The sequence below is a fragment of the Callionymus lyra genome, chromosome 8 (genome assembly GCF_982586985.1).
Source record: "Callionymus lyra chromosome 8, fCalLyr1.hap1.1, whole genome shotgun sequence".
Lineage (NCBI taxonomy): Eukaryota > Metazoa > Chordata > Actinopteri > Syngnathiformes > Callionymidae > Callionymus > Callionymus lyra.
The window spans coordinates 8,319,451-8,339,337 of NC_141825.1; the positions used below are offsets into that span (position 1 = coordinate 8,319,451).

Here is a 19,887-nt window from a genome sequence, read left to right on the forward strand (position 1 = left end):
AAAATCTTATAGTTAAAAAAAAAAGATGTATGATTGACTTAAATTTATATATAAGATTCTGTTTTTATTCATTACTACTCAGTTACTATCTCAGTGAGTAGATATATGTAAATTGAAAATTGCATATTACAGTATGACGTTTAGGAGATTGATCTCTCGTGAATTGATTGCTCTTTCTTTGTCTCTTTTTTGTGAACCTGAGATAACTTCAGTGAGCAGTGGAGTTACCTGTTACCAACTAAACATGGAATATAACCGGCAAATTGTATTTTTTCGGCTAAGCATTAGAACCAAGACAATTGTTTATTCACAGAAGTTGTTTTATTTATTGTTATGGTGTGTTAATACAAATTAATGTGATTGTGTTCTTGTACACACTGACTATGTCTGTTTTTATGTCTGCATACAGTAATTGTACTGTAGTTGGAATATTCTGTATTAATAAATCTACAACAATTTTATTTATTTAGAATAACCGATGTAGTTATACTAAAAGGCCACTAGATGGTAGTAACTTGAACAAAGAATGAACTCAAATGAAAATGAATTAAAGCAGCTCTATGCGATTTTAAGTCGAGCGACTCTAGTGGACTAAAGTGGTAGTGTTTAGCCCGACGGAAGACCACATTTCCCATGAGCACTCGCTAAATGTCATGTCCCCGTTTTCAGCAGTTGGACGAATTTTCTGTTTCCAGACTTTGATTGTCTGAATGAAGGATGGATACCGATGAGGTAATGAATCAGATTGTGGATAATGAAAAATGATATGTATTATGACGGCTTTGTAAATAACATAACTTTAACTTTGTTTTGGTACTAAAAAGTACAAGAACTTTTGCAGTGAAAATAAAAATGACACAAAACACCTAAAGTCATGGTATATCGGTCATTTAAATATTTTTAAGTTGATGTGTCATCACAAGTTATTTTAGTACAAAAATATTAAGGTACACAAAACTACCCAGAGCTGCTTGATAAAATTTAATATTTTGTACGTCATCAGATGATACTTTAGAAATAACTGAATACTAATGAAGCTAATTATTGGATTTATTATCTTCAAACAAATTACTTGTTTATATCACACAGTTAGTCAAAGTTTATATTAAGATTCAATTATTCTCTCTCTAACATCTTGGACAAAAATGCAAGTTTTGAAATAGGCCTGAAATTACTGAGGTAGGTCGGGTCTAAGTCTGTCTTTTTGAGTAAAGGCTCCACAATTGCATGTTTAAATGCATTGGGAAAACCCCCCGTGGAAAGGGAGAGGTTTACCATATTGGTAACCCAGGGGCCAATTACATCAAACACTTTGATAAAGAGCCTACAAGGAAGGACGTCGGACGAGCAAGATGAAACCCTCCTCTTGCTCGTCCGACGTCCTTCCTTGTAGGGTTTCATCTTGTTCACCAGTGCTCGAAAACTAAAGGCTTCTGTTAAATATAAAAGGTCTTTAGCAGAGCAAGATGTGACGTCATCAACATGAAGATTCAAGTCTCCAAGAATAAGAACAGATTGCATTTGAATAATGGAAGATAAGAAGCCCCTAAAGTCTTTCAAGAACACTGCGGCATTTTTGTCATTCATCATCACAGTTTTTTTTTTAAATAAATCTATTAAACTTCACGTTGTTGTTAGTGTATCCGTTTTGGTGTTTAACTGTCAATTTAAGAGCCTCTTAATAAAAATAATCATGACAAACAAGTAGTGACTTCATTTAATGAGATTGAATCAAACTACTGTTTCATAGTTAACTAATAAGGCCAATTAATTAATTATTATCGACATAAATGTAATAGTTTCCTTTGTAGTATAAATCAAAGTTGGTGCTCCAACTTCAGGTATTCTTACCTAGATGCAAATTTAAGGTAAAATCAACCAGAACTTAGATGTTCTGAAAGTTAACCTTTTTAATAAGGGCTATAATCACTACACTCACTCACAAACGTTGGAATCTTCCTCTCCAGGATGCAGTAAGTCTCTCATCATGAGCATGTTTTGAACTTATTACTTTATTATCCTCCAGCCAGCAGTGCTTTGCTTATGCAACAAGTCCCTTGGAGGTAGACACTTTCAGGAAAGATAACGCATGATGACAAACCATGATTTTCGACCAATCACAGCAAAGTGGGTGTGATTATGGTAAACAAGATTTAATCTTCAGAAAAACAAAAGTGTTTTCAGTGGGCGGAGCTTAAGATCATTTTCTAATGTAAATATCTTTAGTAAAAGAGAGTTTTATACAAACACACACGCACTGATGAGTACAACAGAGGTCAGAGATCTATTTAAGACACACATCAAATCAACACATTAGTTGCTTTTTAAACTCATGATCATGAAACTATTTTTGTTTCGGTCAGATAATTACATTTAAATCCAATTATCTAGCAGTTTTAGGACGAGAGTCGGGGCGACACCCTGGACAGATCGCCAGTCGATAATGGGTCACATGTAGTTTTCAATTTAGACCTAAGACTTTAGACTTTCTTTTATTGTTATTGCACAGAAAACACACTTGGCAACCGTTAAAAAACACAGCAGAGAGATGTATATAAAAAGTATAAATATAAATATTAATAGGTTAAAAATAGTGCAATATAGTATAAACAGAATAAAAAAATAACATTATAAATATTATATATAATAATTAATGTATATAAAGTATAAATACAAATAAGTTGACAGTAGTGCTAATTTGTTATAACTAGAATAAATACATACAATTTTAAATAGTGCATAGCTCAAGTCATATCTTCATACAGCAGTCAGATGGCCAGAGGAAAGAAGCCGTTTCTAAATCTTTCTGTTCTGTATCGGATGCTGCGGAACCTTCTGCCAGACGCCAGGAGAGAGAACAGTCCATAGAGGGGGTGGGTGGAGTCGGACAGAATTCTGTGGGCTCTGTTCAGACCGTTTTTGCCACTTCCTGGATGGGGGGGAGTGTTGTCCCGATGATCTTCTCCGCGGTCCTCACCACTCTGCAGAGACTTCCAGTCGGAGGCCTTGCAGTTCCCCGACCAGATGGAGATGCTGCTGGTCAGTAGGCTCTGGATGGTCCCTCTGAAGAAGGTGTGGAGGATGGGAGAGGGGAGAGAAACCTTTCTCATCCGTCTCAGGAAGTGCAGGTGCTGCTGGGCTTTCTTCACCAGGGAGCTGGTGTGAAGTGTCCAGCTGAGGTCCTCTGTGATGTGCACCCCCAGGAACTTGGTGCTGCTGACGACCTCCACCGTTGTGCCGTCGATGAGGAGTGGTGCGTGGCTAGGTCTGGATCTTCTGAGGTCGTTGATGATTTATTTGGTCTTGTCGACGTTCAGAAGCGGGTTGTTCACCTCACACCAGTCCACCAGGTGTTGCACCTCCTCTCTGTAGGCCAGTTCGTTGTCGTCCTGAATGAGGCCCACGACTGGTTCTGGGGGGTTTAACAATTCACCATTGTTTATAAGCTATGAAGGAAACCAGAGTGCTCTGGGCAAAATACGGAGAACAAACAAACCAAGCAATGGTTCAAACTGGATTCAAACTGGCAACCATCCTCCTGTTCGTTTGTAAATCAAGTTGCTAACTCACCCGACTACCTCAACAACATGTAAATTCTCTAGGTCCTTATCTAACAGAACTTAATTTTAATGTGTGTGGAAAAAGTCACGTTTGTGGTTCTGTATGATTTGTTCAAGAGGAAGCAGCCTGAGGCTAAATATAGAGGGGCCTGAAGATGACCCCTGATGAACGCCACAGCTGTGTGTCATGGTTTTTGAGTGCTGGAAACCATACTTCATTCTGATATTATTAATTTCAATATGCAATCATCAGAACAACCCCCTTGCTTCAGCTTTTCTTCCCCTGGTTGTTCTTGCTCATCACGGAAGAAAAGTCATCAATTTATTGTGCTGATAAACACAAAAGTACGTCTGATTCAGACCTATTTTTGGAAAGGACTGATAACATCTCCACCTTATTTCCATTTCTGTGCAAATGTAATGCTAGTTCTAATCACCACGGCAACACTCTTTGACTGCATCTCTGCACACGCTAACCGCAATCTCTCTCTACCGCAGACTTTCCATCCCTCACCAGGAAGCTCTGACTTTATGTGATGCAAATGAGAGTCGCTTCTTTCCGAGTCAGTGGAAAAAAAGTGTGAAAAGGTTATTATTGCAAGTTTTGTCTGCGGTAGGAGCTTCTTAAGTGAAAGGTTGCAAACAAAAATCTTGACTTTCAATCTGAAGCGCAGGACTTTAGCTCATCGATCAACACGCCTGTCACGGTAAGAACGTTTCCTGAATGTACTTTAATTTAAAATTAAACTTAGAAATAGATTAAATAAGGATTTGTGCACATGTTTTAAATATGGGAAAGTACTAATAATGAGGGTGACACATCTAAATAACTATAGAAGTACAGTGTTAATGTAGGGGTGCTCAAATTAAATATCATACATTTAGTGTGTTTCTTACAACATGCTTAAATAAAATAGACAAAAAGAAAGTAATCATGAGGAGATGTGAGATTTTTTTATTACATATAAATGAATACAACATTACATTTATAAACATTATAATCTACTTTCATTTTAACTATAGTTTTGGTTTATTTGTTAATGCAGGATGTATTCATCAAAATGTTATGTTGTGTTTTTATCTTTTAACGACAATAATTTGCTTTATTAATGTATTTATTTTCTACAAGGTTATTTTAGTTGTATGACATTTTTTTAATTTTATTAAATTATTTTAGTTTTAGTGGATTTTTTTTTTTTTAATATATAAATAAATACAACATATTAAGGGACAAATAAAAGGTGGGAAACAATGACAATTATATCAGAATTAACACCTTTAATATTCCTAAATGAACAAATTCCTGTTGATAAGTCATAATATTTTTGATAAAATAAAAAATATCTTTATTAATGAGGCTAATATAAATACTAATAACTTAAAAGCAGCAATGTTTTAACTATGAAGTTCACATGAAACAGTAAACTGCAAATTTTTCTCTGAGATATAAATGTGTAATATAAGTATCGTCTTAATTCGGCCTCAGCAAAAAATAATTTACAGCAGCTTGTTTCTTCATGTCACAAGAGTCAAACCAGGATGGAATTCTGGTGTGTGTTTGAGCAGGAGATGATGGGGGAACATCAGGGGTCGGCGGACTCTCTCAGCCAGAACAAAGATCTCACCTTCAAGTGGTTCATCGAGTGTCAACTGTCGCATATGTGCAAAAACGGCTCCTTCCCCAACTGGTTTCTGGGGTTCGTCTGTAGAAAGTAAGTCGACCAAACACAACTTGGTAACCTTTGAATTAACTTTTCAAATTTGTCGTCCTCTTGATAATATGTTGAAATGTTTGTTAAAACCTTTCCTCAACAGAGAAGCTGAGGAGATCCTGAAAGACAAGGAGCTGGGATGCTTCCTGATCCGCCTCAGTGACAAAACCATCGGATACGTCCTGACCTACAAGTGAGTCTACGTGAGCCTAAGTTTAGCAAAACCAAGGCGACCACCATTGACGTGACTGTGAGCCCGACGTTAATGAATTGTATTAGAAATCATTCAACTTATTCAAACTCGAATGTGTTTATGATCATGGCTGAAGATGTTTCATAGCAACAGTACAGCTTACAGTAACAGTCTTATCAAGGCACCGACGCAACAGGAAGCAGTTTTTATATCTTAAATCAAGTGCGTCAAACGCAATCAACTCACACGAGTTTCAGGCGGAATAAAGTTCGCACTCACTAAAACAAAAAATGAAAAAGTTTGATCAGTCTTTCTTTTCACTGTCGGTGAATAATTCTACCATAAAGTAAGTTAGTAAGTAATTTATATTTATATGGCACTTTTCCAGACCAGGGTCACAAAGCGCTTAAACAATCAAAACAAAATTCAATAAAGTATATACTTTAAAGGTCAAGATAAAACTGAAAAAGTTTGTCTTATTACACAAGAAGCACAAAACCTTTCAACAAATGTCTTTCTTTTTGTACCACTTTCCACATTTAGTGTTGACATTATTCAACAAAAAAACTTGTGTAATTGTCCAGTGGTGTGGATCGTAATATTCCAGTTGATCCCAGAGGCATCTCAGGTTGCTGTAGAGAGACATTAAATAAGACGAACAAACATATTTTTGTTCAATTGAGAGCTTTTTTATGACTCACGATTTTGTTGCTTTCATAGGACAATAGGAAAACATGCTTTTTAAATTTGATAACTAATGCATAGTTCTAATAATAGTGGTTTCAAGGTGGTTTATTCCATCCAAAAAAACGTCCTCCTGGCATGATAGTCGCAGGTATAGTCAGAGAACGTCCCAGCTACATTTGGCCAAAGATACGGGACAACCCGGACTAGCTAGCTGCCAAATTGTACGGTCAAAATATCCATTTACGACTCGGCTTTTCATTTACAATTGAATTAAAAATATAAATATGCTGGTAATTAAAAGTATAGAAAGTAAAAAAAAAACGATCATGCTTTGAAAAAAATATGACCAACTACTAACTTACTTACTTATGAGTAAATAGGTAAGTGATGGATAGTAGGTGTCAAAATAACTGAATCCATTTTAATTTACATAATGTTTGACAAACACACTTTAACACACACTCTAACGATGTGTTAGTTCACAACTAGGAACGATCTTCCTCTCTCTTTGCGCTTGATGGATCTACTGACTCCTTCAAGAAACATCTGAAGACTTTTTTATTTGTTCAGGCTTTTCCTTGATTTTCTGGAACTCCTGTTGTGTTATCAGTTTTATCTTGAACTATAAAGTATATACTTTATTGAATATTGTTTTGATTGTTTAAGCGCTTTGTGACCCTGGTCTGGAAAAGCGCTATACAAATAAAAATGACTTACTTACTTACTTACTTACAAGATAAAAGTACATTTTTCTAACTGACACAATTCTTTCTCCGGACACAGAGGAGTAGATCGTTGTCGACACTTCGTGATCGCCCAAAAGTCCTCCGGACAGTTTGTCATCACCGGAGACGTGACTTTTCACGACACCCTCGTGGATCTGATCGACTTCTACAAGACCAGGGCCATCGAGCCGTTCGGGGAGTATCTCACGTCGCCGTGTTGTCAGGTGAGACGCTGACCTTTGAGCAAATACGTTCAACTTCCGAGGGGACTCATTGATGTTGTTTTTAGTGCACCAGCGAAGAGTTGTACGACAGCATCTTCTCTGACACGATACCTGTGGTCAGCAGCAGAGCGGCGGTGAGGAAGCAGCACCCGAGGCAGCCGCCCACGCCCCCACAGAGCCACCCAACGTGCGAGACTTCCATGGCAGGAAAGAGATTCGAAAAACAGGAAACCCCACCTTTACCACTGAGAAGGCAATTCGATAGCTCGCCTGAATGTGAGCCGGACAAAGTCGTCTACGCTCAGCTGAGGAAAAAAACCAAGAAGGCCGAAAGGGCAAGCCAGGACCTGATCCTTCGGAAGCTCACTCCGCTGGTGGACTGTCGGAGTAGATCTCTGCCCGCCCTGGTCATGACCTTTGATGAGCAACACACTTATAGACTCAGCGCTCCGGCCAAACCACAACCAGGACCCTCCCCCACAACCATCAGGCAGACGGAGAGCTACGGTCCGCGGCCACCCACCACCACAGGATGGGGCATCAGAGAGACCTGCAGCTACAGTCTGGACCACCTGAGTCACAGGGTGGTCTATCATCAAACCTCTGTGGGCCCACAGGAGGAACCCGTGTACGCTGAGGCGTTCACAGGCTTAAGGCGAGATACGTACAACATTGATCCTGAGGAAGAAACGGTCAACCATGAGCCCAACACTTACGAGGCTCTGGAGGACGTCAAACCCACGAACAACAATCCCTGGAAGACAATGGTTAGTTTTGCACCACAAACGTGGATTTCCACTTATTAAGTGATTTTTTTTATTGCATTAACATTTATTTCTTCTGTATACCATTTTTTAGCCTTTAAAATATCCTTGATATGATGAAGCGAATTGAACTAATAGGCACAGAGAAGAGCCGTTGCATCGTCAAAATTCAATCGCCTTATGCTAGTTAAAGGATCAACATTTCCAGAAAAGTTAATTGAAATCTATTCAGTGGGTTTTGAGTTGTTTGGCTAAACGGCAGACAGGATTAGTTTTAGTACAATGTTTAGTTGTTGCTCATCATGTTGAAACACGGTTACGCCTGGACTCCCTTTTCCCTCAAAAAACAGATTTTTGTTTGAATATCAAGGTTTTTCTGGGTCACCTAAGACATAATCTTTCCTGCCCTGGGTATGCCCTGGGGACTCCTCCCAGCTGGACATGTCCAGATCATCGCAATAGATGATCAAGAGCCCAGAAAATCTTACTATATAATTGTTTTTACTATCAATACAAAAAACTTGTATGCATAAGTGAGTTTTAGAAATCCTTTTTTTTTTATTAATTTATTATAGTTATTTTAGTTTAAAAAATACCGTTTTTGTTAAGTTATATCTATTTCATAAATAGTACTTTGCATCTGTGAGTTTTAGCATTCGTAAATGAGACTTTATTCGATGTATTATTATTAAATAATTTGTTGTTAAGTCCATGTTACCTGAGCTCGTACAACAATGGGCGACAACATGAGAATTTAAAGATTAAAACACCTATTATTTAGTTGTTGTGATTATAATTCAATCATTATTAAACAGTTATTAGTCTGTAATAGTATAAACTTTAAACTACAAAACCCAACAGTTAAAGTTCGACTCCACACAAGTTACTTTAAACATCTGTCACTCCCTTATGTTCTTAACGTGCTCTCTACTGACACCCTCAGGCGAATTGTGTCACTGTCGAATTCGTTTTTTACCAAAAATTCTGATTAAAACACGTCAAGTTGAAAAGTGATGATTATTAATTCGTGTTTTTCATTATCTAGATTCAGAAGTGGAAACGACTCTTTGCTGACGCCAAGAAGAAACCGTGAAGACATCGTTTGGAACACTACCACTTTTATGACGTCAAACGCAGAGACGTGGCAATGACGTCATCCTCCGGTCTAATTAAATGTATATATTTTATAAAACATGTTTTTTTTCTGTGATAAAACTGTCCCGAATGCCAGTGGATTAGCATTGAAAAACACGCATTGAACCCATTTTTTTTGTTGTTGTACAGTTCATTTAATAAAAATGATAAATGGAAAAATATTTGGGTTTTTAAATTTATAAAGTTTCTTTAAACAAAATATGAGTTAATAATATATTTGGACACAAATACAATGCTATACAAGGTCATTTTAAGATTTACTTCACGCAGATTTCCTTTCAAATAATAAAAAGAGATCTACTTTTTTTATTTTAAATACTTAGTCATACTATTCTCTGCCATTGTGTATTAATTATTAATCTAAGTATTTTATTCTAAATTAAATTAGAAACACAAAAATACAAGAAATTAGAAGTGAGTTATAGTTCATAATACACAAAAATAATGATGGAAAACTCAATAATCACAGATCAAATTTGAAGTGAAATACCTCATTTCTTTCTGCTGCGAGATATGTGACGTAATAAATAAAAAGTCGATGATTGAGAACAGTTTTTTTTTAAAAACCAACACAGAATGATGAAGGAAGACCGTGTTCCACAAACACAGGTCTTTCTCTCATCCTGGTCCGGGTCCGAGGACAAGAGATTAGCTCGTGTCGTGATATTTAACTGCGTGTACATGATTTCATCGACGCTGACTCAGCCTCACAAGTCGTTTGTGCTCATCTTTATTGTCCACACCTCCTCATCAGACAGACACGCTTGAATAAATCTCACCTCACGCCCACGGGAAAAACATTTATTCAAAATATATACAGCCCTTCAAAATGCAAGATTCAGCAGATAATCAACAAGCACGTCGGTAAGCAGAATCGTGAAGCCCTTCGTGGAACTGAGGACGATAAAGATAGGATTGTCTTTATGTTCCACACACAAGCTACCAGCAGACTAGAGGCCCTTTGTTGCGTTCGCAGTCGGTCGCAGCGATAAATGCGTCGCATGAAGACGAGGCAGGTCGACATCTCAGCTCAGGTAGATCAACTTTTTTTTATGCATAACTGGATTTTTTTTTTTAGAAGCAAAAGTACGTCCTCGGCTTTTTCCGTACAAATGATCTTCCGACGAGCCCTTTGGTAACGTGGCGGAACCTCATGGGGAGGAGAGCGGATCTACCACGACGTAATCCTGAGATCAAAGCACGACGTGGAAGGTTTGGAAAAATGTGCACGAGAGAGTGCACGGTCGCAGTGGAAAGAGGCGGATCAGACGGATGATTGGCAGGTCGACGCGTAACGAGGCTTCGCTCCTCCGTGACGTCGGTTAGATACGGATGTGGAAGGTGCTGTGGAAGACACACGGATCTTTAAAGAATGTAGATGGAAAGCATGATAGTCATATGTCAACAAAAATAAATAGTTAAATTAAATTATTTCATATACAGCACATAGACAATAGTAGAAATATTTAGAATTCAAGCGAGTTCTCCTCTTGGACAACAAGTAAGTTTATCTCATTCACTTTTTTTGGAAAAACATGTTAATAAATGTTTTTTTAAGTGTACAATTAGTGTGTAAATAAGTGTATGAACCTATTCCTTTTTTTCTTGTTTTTGTGAAAACAGAATTACAGTGTATTAACTACAAAAAAGTAAAATAAACTAACCAACAATGATTGAGTTATGAAATTGTGTATTTATGTCAAAGACTAATAAATAATACAAATAGTTGCAATGTTTTAGCACAACCACTTTACATTGATGCAGTAATAAGAAGGTTTTTATAACACATATTGTTCATAATATTGCAGCGAGAATTCTGACCCGCTCTAGTAGAAGAACTCACATTTCCCAGATCCTTAAAACTCTTCACTGGCTGCCAGTTTCTTTCAGGATCAACTTTAAAATTCTGATTCTTATTTTCTGGTATTCATGGTCCATCAGTGATCTGATCCAGCCTTACACCCCAGCTCAGGCTCTGAGGTCTGTGGATCAGAATCTACTGATGGTTCCTGAACACGCTTCAGGACCAGAGGAGAGAAATCCTTCCAGACTGTTGCTCCTAAGCTTTGGAACGATCTTCCTCTCTCTCTGTGTTTGATGATCTACTGACTCCTTCAAGAAACATCTTAAGACACTTTTATTCGTGCAGACTTTTCCACGAGACTCCTGTGTTTGTCTTATGTATCTTGACCTTTTAAAGTATATATTTTATTGGGTATTTTATTTATTGTTTAAGCACTTTGTGACCCTGGTCTAGAAAAGCGCTCTACTAATATTACTAACTAACTTACTTACTTAGTTTATAAAATGGTTGACAGACTACACACACAGAGCCTCTTCACAGCTGGTGTTACCTTAAAAAATCAGGAGCCCTTGTGATCATATTTTCAAAATCGGCGAAGGAGAGTTTGTTGTCTCCGTCCAGGTCGGCCTCCTCAATGGCCTTCTCGCACACCAGCACCACCTCCTCTTGGGTCAGCTCCTCCTTCGTCAGCTTGTTCAGAGTCTTCTCCAGGTCCTCTTTGCAAAGGTAATTGTCCACGTTGAAATCTGTGAGATCATCATCAACACCATCAAAGTCAGCTGGAAACTAAAGTATTTTTTTTAGTCACCGTATATCTTGAAGGCGTAAATGGCCTTCAGTTCCCTCGGCGCCATCTCACTGAGAACAGAGAACATGTCCACAAACTCGTTGAAGCTGAGGTTTCCCATCCCGTCCTCGGAGAACGACTCCACTATCCTACTGCGAAATGGATTTTCCTGCAGAAACAAATAGAATCATTTGACCTCAAGAATTTGGTGACAGGGAGGTTCTGGTCCAAACCAACTAACATGAAGTTTATTTCGATTTCTTTTTATGATTCAAAATATTTTTACTTTTGCTAAAGGGGAACTTACAGACCCCAAAAGTATAAATTGCTGTGTCTTTTCGCAAAAGTATTTTTTGTGTGTTTTTTTGTGGTTTCTGCCTTCTAAAAGTAAGTTTTTCCTCTCCAACGCCACACTGTACTTAACTTATTGTTTAGTTGCTGGGATCTGTTTTTGCTTTCTCGACTATAGTCTTACTAGACATCAGGTTTTTTTTCATGCTGGTGCTTGTTCTTTTGTTTCTCTCTAAGGAAATTTCCTTAGAAATAATATTTTCTTTAATTCCCCCTTCAATAACTTTTTCTTTTGACTGTATTTGAAGTTTATTGTTTATTGTTTATTTTGGATACGATTCCTCTTAATCTGTCAATTTTCTAGACATTTGATTGTAATTTCTTACCTTTTCTAAAGTCTGACACATTTTAGAAATTGAAATGTGACACTTTGATGTCAACTTTTTAAAGTTTACTTATCAGATACAACAATCTGACGAATACACGCGACACAAACTCAGAGAAACACGATGTAGATGTTTGACAGCTTTGATCTTTAAAGGGCAACAAATGTAAAAACCCAACTCTCCTGAATCACATGTTTCAAATGTTGAAATCTTCCTCTCCAAGATGCAGTTAGTTCCTCATCATGACCAATGTTTTCAACTTATTACTTTATAAAGTTGCTCTGAAATCTCAGCGAACGAGAGGTTACCAGCGGAGTTTATTATGACATAATAAAAGCTTCACTAATCCTCCATCCAGCTGTAATCACCCCACGCTTTGTTTATACAACAAGTCCCTTGGAGATGGAGACTTTCAGGATTGATGACGCGCTGTGACAAACTGTGCTGCTTGACCAATCACAGCAGAGTGGGTGTGGTTACAGTAAATTATATTTCATCTCCAGAAAAAGCGTTTTCAGTGGGGGGGGCTTAAGCAAATTTTCTATTTGAACCTTGAACCTGAGAAAAGACACTATAACAGGCGGGAGTAGAGATGATCTGCACTAATACTAACCAGGTATGGCTGTTACAACGACATTGTTTGAAAAGCACATCAGCTGCTGCCGAGAATGTTTGGTGGCTCGGTGACTTTCACAAGACCACAGAGCCAGTGACGTGCACAACTGAAAATCAATGCAGTCCTGCTGAGGAGAAAGTGTATCGATCCGGTGTTGGGAGTGCAGGAGAATGTGTGTGTGCGACGATGGTGGATGACGGTGGTTGACAAAAGAGATTATGAAGCAAATAAAATTCAAACGAGAGAAAAAAGTGTGAGGAAAAAACAAAGGTGATTTACCTTCAACTCTGGCATGTTAACTATCAACGCTAAAGGTAATTTACAGTCTGGGTCGTTCGTGTAGTCCATTGGCACGAGATGTGGAGCCAGTTCATGGTATCTCCCGTGCAAACTGAAACACAGGTGGAAACACACTTTTATTCTCTATTCAACCACCTTCTCATAATACACTAAAAAAAAAAATCTTCAAACGTGGAACGATTAACACACTCTGGCACACCTTGGCTTTTCATCAAACAAAATATACTCATAATATGTTTGAGATATTGGATGAAATAAAATAAAATAATAATAAAATAATAAAATAATAAAATATCCTTAAACAACTAAAAAATAATTTAACTGCTTTCCTTTAAGAATAATCATAGAACCCTCTGAGCCCCTGCAACCGGCCTTGTCTTCTGCCGCTAACAGCTAGTGCTAACAAAAAAAAGTCCTAATAATAATAATAATGACATTAATAATGATAATAACAAAAACTATAACTATAACTATAACTATAACTATAACTATAACTATAACTATAATAGTAGTAGTAATAATAATGATAATAATAACAATAATAATAATAATAATAACAATAACAATAATAATAATAATAATAATAATAATAATAATAATAATAATAATAATAATAATAATAATAAAACATGAACATAGCTACTCTTAATATACATCTGTTTAAGTGTTCCAGTATAAGACACAAAAAAAGTTGATCATTTCTTCTGCCTTTAAATAGAATTGATTTTTCTTTGCTCTTATTAATTATATATATTTTTAATAGAAACGTCTCATAGGAAAAATTTGGTCACCTTTTTAAATGTTTGTGTGTTTGTGGACGAGGATAACAAAGTATTTTGAATACAGGTGAAACACTTTCATCATGTACAGTCGTTTAAAAACTTATCCTCAGACTTTGACCTGCGTGAACCTCCATTAAAATCCACACTTTAATAATTCATCTGCGAGGTGGTTGCAGCTTAACTTAGGTCGTGTCAGTTTGTGTTTGCAATTGATAGCGAGACACCAGTTCACACTCTACCGACTGTACGGCACGCTAATCAAAGACCGTGGTAGATAACAGAGGAAGTGAGAATACACACACAGTACGGTACACACGAGTGATGTTATAGAAGGTTTGAAGCTAATAATGAGCTGAAAGATTGCATGAAAAAACTTCTGAGCGCCGAGATATCAAAGTACAAATGACGGAAATGATATTATTAAAATTATATAAGAGTGATGAGACTCTTCAACTTAAGAGGAAGGACAAACAACAACTTCTCTAATCACTAAATGATCATCTCTATTACTGTTTTCACTAGATAACACTTTAGCAACGTGGCTTACAGGCACCAGAGGAAAGCAAATGTTCTATACGTTGTTGGCTTCGGGCAATAAAACAACAACTACATGAAATAATTAATACATGGACTATAAGTTCATTGGTTTAAATTCATATAGGCTGTGTGAGTCGTTAGGGACCCCTGGTGGACAATAATAAAACTATTAATAAACTTTTGTTTATGTCTTGAGAAGGAGCTGCAGCGAGAATTCTGAGCAGCTCTAGTAGGAGAACTCACATTTCTCAGATTCTTAAAACTCTTCCCTGGCTGCCATTTTCTTTTCAGGATCAACTTTAAATGTATCTGCTTGTCTCTGTTGGCTATGATGTCCCTTAAAGAAACAGTGTCTTTGTAATAGCCAGAACATGTGAGGGGAGAAATGTCAAAACGTGGGACAGACATGTATGAATTCTGAATGGGTGCATAAGTCCAACATACCCGTACCACGAGATGTGTACTCGTACTATTAAGTTAAATAAATTGTACTTTGAATCAAATAATGTCATGTACAGTGTCAACGTTATCATTTTATAATTAAATTTAAAATAAATGTTCAATGAAATTCGATTTTGAAGTTTTATAACAAATATCTAAGATGATGTAAGGCATGAAGAAAATATCTGTTCTTGATAAGAAATTTAAAAAAAGACTAAAACATGTAGATTTATCTTCACAGATACTTCAATTACTAGTTTAAATGCATTTTTACTTTTTCTAGGACTAAAACAAATGAACAAACGTAGCTGTGGAGCTAGTTAACAACACCTCTACTCTCATTTGTGTCATCGGTAACTTGTGTGGTGGCGTCGTCATGGGTCTGTGCTTGGAAAACGATGACAGACGGTGAATCATGAAACCATGAGCCATCGCTGTCAGTTTGGATATTTTTTTTGGCCTGTGCTGGTTCTAGTAACAGGTGGAAACGTGAGCTGGTGACACTGAAAAGGACGTGTCAAAAGGTCAACCTGACTTTCAACCGTTCATGGCTCCCTATTAATCTGCTTAATCGTACACTTGAGACAATTATTTTCTTTTGTTCTACCATTCATTTATTTTTCTAGTCATGTGACTAATTAAAGGTCTACTCTGTTTGGAGTAGACACGAAAAAACTCTCAAACTTAGCGAAGTGTCAAACTGTGGGACAGACATGTATTAAGTCAGAACAGGTGTATAAGTCCCAAATACCCATAACATGAGATGTGTACTTGTACTATTAACTTGCATTGACGTAACTACATATTCATACTCGTAATCCAGGAGGTAGAATGGTTGTAAAAAAAACAAAGAACTATGACTATATTTTACAATTTTTTGTGACTAAAAGTCTTTAATAACACATGCGTGCCTTCTGGATTTCGCTAAGTTTGAAGTATTTTTTTGTGTCTACTCTAAACAGAGTAGACCTTTAACTAGTCAGATGACTAAAAAAAGAAATTAATTCTTTATAAAAATGTTGTTACACAGTATGGTAGAACGAAATATAAAATTGTGTGCATTTGTTTTTATTTTAGTCTTGTGAATAATTAAAGGTCTACTCTGTTTAGAGTAGACACGGAAAGAAAAACTCAAAAAGCTTGATATATGTCAGATCACACATGACTTGAGCGCTAATGGCTACAGTAAAGAATAAATATAATGTGCAATTTTAGATCAGAATTGTGGGGGAAGTATTGTCCCAAAGTATTGCTTAATAATAAGATAATAACCTTCTAATTGCAGACTAGGAACATTTCCTTGTAAGGCATTGAGGGAAAAAAAAATTAATCAAATATTTCAGTAACAAATAATGAAGTAGTTATTTAAACAACCTTCATGGCGTGACATTTGAACGCAAAATATTTGACTCATCTGGAATTTGGATTTTTCATTAGAAGAGCAACTGTTGACTTTACCCTCTGCCAAGAAACTCATGATTACAAACATAAATTTGCCAACATCATGTCCTTTTATTTTTGCCTTCATCTTTAATAATGGTGCTAAAAGTTAGATGTAACAACCCTAAAATGTTTTGTAGGTCAGATTTTTGCTGTCGCTATACAAATAAAAATTACTTACTTACTTACTCTCCTTGAATGCTTTTCTATCATCATGGGTTCGACAAAGTTTCAATCAATTGTTAATGTTAAACACACACTCGGATTTTGTTATAAATACTAGACTATATTTCTAATGCAGTTTTCTCTCCAAACACACCACTGACAGAAATAAGTTAAGACTCACCGTAAGATTTCTTTGCGGGTGAAAAAAGTGCAATCCTGTGTAAAAAACAAACAAAAAAAGAGTTAAAATAACAAATGTAATTTCAATGCACAGTAGGTGTGTAAAGCGCCAGAGTTGCTGCAGGAAGGTCAATATTTCCGGTAAATTCTATTCAGCGTCTCTAGTTTCCCCTTAATGTTGAGAGTGTGTGTCGTAACCTGTGATAATAAGAATGAGACTCAGGAATATGATCCTGTTGTGTCTGCACATCGACACACACACACACACACACATGATGAGATGGTCTGAGCTGGCAGAAACTATATCTATTGACCTCCACGAGGAAACATTCAAATATGGCGGAGTGATTGATAGCAACTGTTGGAGCAGAAGAAGGTGAAGAAGAGGAAAAGAGAGTCGACAGAAGGAGGCCAAACAAGTCATTTACTGATGCTATTATGCTACAGAGACAGATGGAAAACTACACACCTGGTGACTGCAATACATTTAGATTTTTTTTATATATCCCTAGACACTTCCTAACACAAAAACTGAGCACAAACTTGTCTCCTTAAATGTTGAAAAAGACCGATTTTGTTAATTTACTAAGTCAAAATATATAGTGAACACAGGTCCATTACATATTGATTTAGCAATATTTATTGAAAATAAAATAAAAAACATATAGACATAAGCCAGGAAGCTGTTATGTAATGACCATACCAGACACTTAGACACTAGATTAAGGTTTAATTGTTTAAAATTAAATGGTATTCATTGACTTTTATTTATTACAATTATCAATATTATTATTACTAATTAACTTGTTTAATGTAGTAATCAAATGTCGGTAAGTATATTTCTAGTTAGAACTCTATAGATGTGGGTGTTACAAAGTAAAGCAGGAGTAACCAGAGAGGTTCTTGAGAACGAGTCTGTCTCTTGAGAGTAGAGTTTCACAGAATGTGGCATCAATTATTGAGTCACACGTGAACAAACCTACACAAGCGTTCCTTCGCGCGAGAATCTTACTATTTAATACTCACAATAATGACAATGGTAATCGAAATTGTAGGAACATTTAAAATCCATTTTATTAATATTATTATTGTCTTTGTCATGCTTACAATTCATATGACTTACTTTTACTTTTCGTCGAAATCTTTGTCCTTTAAACTAGTTTTCATTTACGAATTGTTTTCAGGCCTTATTATTCAGATTTAACTTATATTTTCTTAAGAAAATGTTTCAGAATTTCTACAATAACAAACTAAATGTATTGGTATCTGAAACAAATATTAATCTATTTTATTTTTTTTAAGTAAAACAATATAATATATATTATTTTTGAGAATTTTAATTTTAAATGTTATTGTTAAACCTTTGATAATATTTAATTTAATGTACCTGCACTGTGGCATGTGTTAACCAGAACCTAGACTGTTATTCAGATTGTACCTCAACCTATTCACAAATATTAAGCAGTTTTAAAAAACAACAACTACCTGTAAGTTAAGTCTGTATACTTTACTAATAAAGTGAGATAAATGTCAAAACATTGCTTTAACTAAAGACATTTGTTTTTCATTACATGCTTTATTACACTTGTTAGAAAACATCATACACTGAATGGATAAGATAACTAGATAATTATATAAAAAGGATAAAAGGATGGTTTTAAACTTTGATTCAATGTAGATTTGCTGTAAATGTTAATGAAGAATATTCTGGAACTCACCTGGTAGGCGTCCAGCTGCTCGTCCGTGAAGATGGTCTGCTTGTTTCCCATCTCTCTCGGGTCAACTGGACTCACTCACGCCCGCGCGCTTTCAGCTTTTTTCTCATGCTTTAGGTTTTACAGAAGTGTCTGCGGGAGGAGGGTCCACTAGACGAGACGTCCCAGCTAGTAGGTGTCAGCCATGACTGCGGTGCGAGGAGGATGAAAACACGAGTCTGCAGGAGGACCCGCCTCCTCATCATCATCCTCCTCCTCCTCCTCCTCCTCCTCCCCCTCCTCCTTCTCCTCCTCCTCCTCCTGCTCCTCCTCTTCCTCCTCCCCCTCCTTCTCCTCCAGTCGCATCATTTCATACACGGTAGCATTGAACTGAGGTCCTGCACCCGATAGAAGATCAAAATATAAATAAATATAAATGAAAATACTTTCAACTACAACGTTGTAATAATGATAATAATTAAACACCGCCACCCTGAGGAGTCATGTGGAACTGCACCAGACTCATCCATTAACTAGTACAGTTTGATTTGAAGATGAAGATACGATTCGTGGATGTTTTGACTCATGAGGTAAAGTTTGATGAGTATTTGTAAGGGAGTGTTTCTTCTTGGTATTTGTTGTCACTTTGAGTTAGCAAAAGTAAATGTTAACTACAGTGGACGATTATAAAAATAGCAAAAAACCTTGTACATTTATGGTTAAACAACTTCCTATTACAAATCTTTATGAAGCTTTTCCTTTTAACATATGATTATTCAAACCATGAAACGTAATTCTGTTTCATCATTTTTGGTTCAAGAAAAAATAAAATAAAATGAGTCCCAAAGAATACATCTATATTTGTTATATAACTTTTTTTTTACTTAAAGACAATTGAAAACTTAACATAACAACTGTTACAGCTCCAATAAGGAATTAACTTGAATTGCTGTCATATTTATTCAAGTGCATTTTCACTGTTATCCCTGTGTTGCGTGGGTTTATTCCGGGCACTTCGGTTTCCTCCCACAGTCCAAAAACATACAGAGGTCTATTGAGAACTTTGGGAAATGGTCCGTAGGTATGAGTGTGTGTGTGAATGGTTGTCTGTCTTTGTGTGCCCTGTGACAGACTTGCGTCCTGTCCAGGGTGTCCCCTTCCTCTCGGCCTATGATACTGGGATATGCTCCTGTCTCCCTGTGACCCCGACCCCGGGATAAAGAGTTAGATTATTTTATGAAGTACACCAAATATAAATATAGTAAAAATACTAAAGTTATAGTGTACTAAAAGTGTAGTAATGGGATACTTCTCAGACTAAATTGGAACTACTAAAAATACACATTCTTTATACTACCAATGTACTAAGGTTATACTAAGAGTATGTGTTTTGGTAAAATGCACTACATTTATCGGACTCATGCAGGATCCTGGTGTTTGGATG

At 36.5% G+C, this 19,887-nt stretch overlaps 2 protein-coding genes across 3 annotated transcripts; one reads left to right on the plus strand and one right to left on the minus strand.

Annotated features, from left to right (window-relative positions):
• Positions 1-4,131: 4,131 nt before the first annotated feature.
• sh2d7 (SH2 domain containing 7) lies at positions 4,132-9,163 on the plus strand. Of its 2 annotated transcripts, none has more exons than XM_087797261.1 (6): positions 4,132-4,267; positions 5,127-5,272; positions 5,376-5,465; positions 6,936-7,101; positions 7,167-7,868; positions 8,911-9,163. In XM_087797261.1, exons 2-6 carry the CDS (start codon positions 5,130-5,132, stop codon positions 8,956-8,958), a joined length of 1,149 nt encoding a protein of 382 aa, XP_087653387.1. In that variant the 5' UTR covers positions 4,132-4,267; positions 5,127-5,129; the 3' UTR covers positions 8,959-9,163. The 2 variants fall into 2 exon arrangements, with proteins under 2 accessions (XP_087653387.1, XP_087653386.1); XM_087797260.1 differs by having other exon boundaries at positions 4,138-4,267; positions 5,088-5,272.
• Positions 9,164-9,734: 571 nt separating this feature from the next.
• cib2 (calcium and integrin binding family member 2) lies at positions 9,735-18,661 on the minus strand. The gene is made up of 6 exons (XM_087797105.1): positions 18,468-18,661; positions 16,751-16,785; positions 13,184-13,295; positions 11,633-11,780; positions 11,375-11,570; positions 9,735-10,364 (listed from the first exon to the last, which is right to left on the minus strand). Exons 1-6 carry the CDS (start codon positions 18,516-18,518, stop codon positions 10,343-10,345), a joined length of 564 nt encoding a protein of 187 aa, XP_087653231.1. The 5' UTR covers positions 18,519-18,661; the 3' UTR covers positions 9,735-10,342.
• Positions 18,662-19,887: the final 1,226 nt, after the last annotated feature.